Here is a 5053-nt window from a genome sequence, read left to right as displayed (position 1 = left end):
AACGTTTTTTTTACTAGTGTGAATACATTTCTTTGAAAAAGTTTATGGAAGGTAGGAGGGCCACAGGCTGCCCCATTGTAGTATCAAAACCATTGAAAAAGATCAACACTATTGAGATAATGCACATTTTAAAATTTGTTTCATGATGTATGTCGGTGCTCATAATATATATATATATATAGTCTATATAGATATATATGCGTGTGTGTGTGTGTTTTTTTTCAAAGTTTTAAAACACACGTAAAATGATGTAGTAGATGCACTTTGTTAATTTGTTGAAATGTGCATTCTTGAACTTTTGTCACTTCAAATAAAGTTGTCGATTCTCAGTCCCATTAAACTTCATTATTTTCAAATGTGGAGACAAACTTGATGTACATTAATAGATATGAGCATAGTGGGAAGACTTGAATATAAATTAAGGGCCGTCCATTTTGTGTGTGTATTTTCCATAATAGAGATGCATGTAGAAGGGGTTTGGAGAACCAGAGAAGTAAAACACGTTTCTTTCTTTTTCTTCTTCTTTTTTTTATGTGCGGTTTTGAGGTCAATGCCCCCTACACATTCGGTTCTGGTGAGGCGTTGATTCAACACGCTAATACCAAACATGTCGCACCTCTTTCACGTCACCGAAATGAGTAGTACACTTTGTTAATTTCTTTTTCTTTTAGCCTTTTTTTTTTTTTTCCTTCTCTTTTTCGATTCAAATAAATTGAGGACTTCAGCACTCAAACTTTTACTTAAATATATATATATATATATATATATAAGTCATATGTCAGAATCATAAGACGTTAAAATTGATACAAACTCAACTTTTGATATATATATATATTTTTAAGTCATATGTCAGAATCATAAGACGTTAAAATTGATACAAACTCAACTTTTGATATTTATCTGCATTGCACCTTGTAAGAAGAAGAGTAAGAAAGAAAAGGAAAAAAAAAAAATAGGGAGATTTATAAAAAATATAATTTTAGAGAGGCATTATATACTAATATACTACAAATTGTATGGATATATTATTGTTAAAAAAAAAATTATGGGCTTGGGAAAGGTGGCCAGCACCTTATGATTGGACTGATCATTTAATATCATCAAATAAAAGAAAAAAAGAGAAAGAGAGAAAAATAAATAAATAAAAATAAAGAGAAATCAATCCTAAATAATTGGCAAATCCATTTTTCAGTTGGGAAAGTGAATGTTGTCGAAGTCCATTAGCTAGGAAGGGTCCAGGCCCAATATTTTTATTAGAGTGGGTAATGTATCTAGATTTCTTGGATGTGGGTGTGTCCGACAAGAACTGGGTTGGACTGTCCCACATTGTGGGTCAAGCCCATCATACAAGTCCCGGACATATATGTTAGCGAGGTGGAGATGGACACATTAGATACCCTATCCAGTTTTGTGATTGCTTAATTTTATTACTTCCATTTTTTGTTCCTTATGTCAAAAAATTATAATAGTACTATTACATCCCCTAGATTTTCCATTCTCGTTGTCTTCACAGTTTTGTCATAATATAATGGATATATATATATTTCTTATTTGTCTACTTTGTTTCGTTTAGGTAAGCCCTTCCTAATTTGTACAGTTCTATATTTTTTTTCCTTTTTAAGAATTCATTTATTTACAGTTGGGAAATGCATGCAGTTGAAAAAATCTTTTGTCATCATGGTAGAGATTAAATAGAAGCTACAGACATTCCCAACCTATGTAACTTTGATGACTAGAAGAAAAAACAAAGATTAATTACCCCGGAAAAATATATATATATATATATATATATATAGGCTACAGGGAAAAGAAATTAATAAGAAAGAAAAACCGAAAAAGAGAAATGGGGACAGCAAGAGATGGTGGCTAGATTATTACTGTTGCTAACAATTTTCACTCCAATTCCTGATAGCTTGCAACACTGCTTGTTTTACCACTTGAGCATCTATGCTGTCGTCCTGTCCTTGATTCTGCACAAGTTAATAAAATTCCCACTAAATTACAAAATCATATGTTGTATTTTCTTCTAAAATTTTCACCTTCCAAAAAAAATAAATAAATAAATAAAATAAAATAATATTGGAGGAATGAAAATAAATTAATCATTTATTCTAGGAAAATAATACTTCGGCCGAGCATTTCAACCGAAATGCTAAGTTGAAATAACTGCTGCCATGAAATGGAATAGTGTGGGATATGCTAAGCATAACATTTTGGCTGAAATGTTAGCCTAAATACATAACTCATGGGTGAATATAAAGTTTGTTATTGTGGCTGGACCTCTTAGCCATTATGAATTGTAATGCAATTACAATTATATATCTAAGAATTATATCAAAATAGTAGACACTAGTCAATTTTTTTTGGGCAAGAAATTTTTTATTTAATAAATTCCAGAATATGTGGGGTACATAAACCATTAGGATTTGCAAAAGTCACACATGATGGATGTTTCACTTTCAACTGATACATGAGATTTTTTCGGAATTTCAATTAGCAATTATACTTTTAAATAGGTAGTAATAAGAACTGATATATATATATATATATACACATGACATTAAAATGACTACCCCAACTACATAATTCTTTATAAAAATGTTATATATGTTTTAATTGATCATTATGAAGTGCATATATTACTAGTGCACATTAATCAGCATATATAAACAATCGAGAAACAAAAAAATAAATAAATAAATAAATAACGTAATGAGATGCTCTCTTACTTCTCCTCCAACGGCTTCTAGTTGGAAACAGTCTGAACAAGAAACCGTAGCATTGATGACATCAAGTCCCAGCTCCTCAAAGGTTTCCAGTATTGAGACGAGCAAGCCCGGACAATTCTTTTGTGAAAACACATTAATCAGGAATCCCCTTTCTAGGGTTTCCACAGTAACCTGCTGATCGAAGTATGGATAACACAGTAATTTAACAAATGAAGCCCCCTTTTCTTGTATTTTCTGTGATAAATTAATTATTGAAAGAAAAAGAAAAAAAAAAAAAATGAATTCGTAGTTTAAATGGTATGGCAGTACCATTGGTAATGGGTTTTGGTAATGAGTTGAAATTCGTGAAGTTGCTCCAACTTCTTGGTTGAGTCTGTCTACTTTTTCCTTCAACTCCTGTATGTACTTTGATGCGTCTACTATAATTGAGGTTTTGTTCACCTGCACCCAAACCCAAATTCAATAAATCAAAAAAGTTAATTAAAACCCAAAATGTAACATTTATCTGCACTACCTCCGTACTATTTAACTTTTAATTCATATATATATATATATATATATATATATATATATATATATATATTGAAATAACTTGTCAGAAATTAATTAGTCATATTAATTGCTGATTGATCATAAAAATTCTTGAATTGTGTTAGCTATTGATCGTACCTCATTGTATATTATCTTTCTTTTTCCTAAAATAAAGCCTAAAAAATTTTCAATCAAGAGAGAACACCAAAGGTTTGACTCGAGTAGCTAGGTATGTCCTCCACCTCCCCTATATAAGGTGAGGTTGAGGATGGTTTCAAACTGGGGGAATTGTGTGTGTGTGTGTGTGTGTGTGTGTGTGTGTGAATATTAATCTGTCAAATAAAAAGAAAAGAAAAAAGAGAAACCAACATATTGATAGCTTAGATTGAGATCATCTTTGTAATATGGGATGAATGAGAAAAAAAATTATATACAGTTTTGATGTACTGGAAACAGTCTGTATATATGTATGGTATGCAAAAGGTCATATATGTAAGGAATAGTATATATATATTAAAGAGAAGAAAGTCAAAAGAAACAATTATTATAAGGAGGAGGAGGAGTGTACAGCACTGGAGTTAGTAGCAGAACGAAGTTGTTCATATAGAACTGCTTTCTTTTTCCCCTTAGAACCACCCATATATGCTTCTTTCCTCTCTCTCTCTCTTCAATTACACCAAGTTTTGAAGGCAATTTAAAGAGAAGATGAGCTCTCAACTCACACGATCTCTTGTTTGTTTCCTGCATGAGTACCATATTGCTCTCGCAAGATGCATGACATAACTATATTGTAATATGCTGCCTAAAATTATGAATTTGCCCTTTGTGGCTAAAGTCTTTGCCGTGTATATATCATGTCGCTTTCTTGTCAAACAGACCTGTAAACAACACAAGGAGGATTGTCTCACTCGTGCCAAAAATCAACTACCTCAAGAAAATTGGTGAACGAATGTTTTAAATCACACTAGAAGTATATATTCAAATCAATCCCTTATTCCATATATATATATATATATATATATATATATATATTGATAATATGGTGGAGTCGAGCCTCTTTGAGCAAGCCAAAATCCCACCAATAAAAAATTCTTAGATCTGTTTGATATGCGTTTTTGTTTTTAATGTTTTGTTTTTGTCATAAAGTGAGTGGAAAAATGTTTAGTAAAAAATATTTTATTTTGTGAATAGTGACCAAAAATCGAAATACCAATTTGATATTTTTACATATTTCATCATTATATAACAACCAGCAGGGTAGCGAAGAACATTAAAAAAATCAAAAACTCTTAAATGACACTTCTAAAATAATCATTATATTTTTCAAACTTGCTAACATTTTTTTACCACATGTTTTCATGTTTTACCTCCAAAAATCTTGCAACAAATAGACGATACTAAATATGATTTCGATTATTATTTTAAACACTCCACAACATAACACTTATTTTGTTTCGGAGTAAAACAAAACACTAAAAAATAAAATGCAGACCAAACAAACCTTAGTTTGTAAATAAATGTGCTCTATCAAATATGATAAAGATGAACCAAGATGATTAGTTATGTAAATTGTATTTTTAATCCAATCCTAAATGCAACAATAACATCTCAAATCTTGATATTAATATTGAAACAAAATCCTCTATGGGTAATCCAGGTTTGCCACAAGGGCGAATCAAGGAATTATCAATGGGTTGAGTTAATATTTCTTTGGGTGGGCTAATACTAATAATAAATTTTTTATTATTATTTTTTTTTTTTTTTTGGGCTTTGCTAAAATTAGGTATAACAAA

The 5053-nt window shown here is 30.6% G+C and overlaps 1 protein-coding gene across 2 annotated transcripts; it reads right to left on the bottom strand.

Moving 5' to 3' along the window:
- Nucleotides 1–1592: 1592 nt before the first annotated feature.
- On the bottom strand, nucleotides 1593–3983 carry LOC132315073 (transcription factor SCREAM2-like). Of its 2 annotated transcripts, none has more exons than XM_059813829.1 (4): nucleotides 3829–3983; nucleotides 3039–3170; nucleotides 2730–2903; nucleotides 1593–1970 (listed from the first exon to the last, which is right to left on the bottom strand). In XM_059813829.1, exons 1-4 carry the CDS (start codon nucleotides 3898–3900, stop codon nucleotides 1884–1886), a joined length of 465 nt encoding a protein of 154 aa, XP_059669812.1. In that variant the 5' UTR covers nucleotides 3901–3983; the 3' UTR covers nucleotides 1593–1883. The 2 variants fall into 2 exon arrangements, with proteins under 2 accessions (XP_059669812.1, XP_059669813.1); XM_059813830.1 differs by having other exon boundaries at nucleotides 2730–2900.
- Between the last annotated feature and the right edge of the window lie 1070 nt (nucleotides 3984–5053).

The sequence above is a fragment of the Cornus florida genome, unplaced genomic scaffold (genome assembly GCF_030987335.1).
Source record: "Cornus florida cultivar Cherokee Brave unplaced genomic scaffold, ASM3098733v1 CherokeeBrave_3.0.0_Hap2_Chr06, whole genome shotgun sequence".
NCBI lineage: Eukaryota > Viridiplantae > Streptophyta > Magnoliopsida > Cornales > Cornaceae > Cornus > Cornus florida.
The sequence above is the reverse complement of the archived record's forward strand: the minus strand, read 5'-3'. Positions and strand labels throughout refer to the sequence as shown.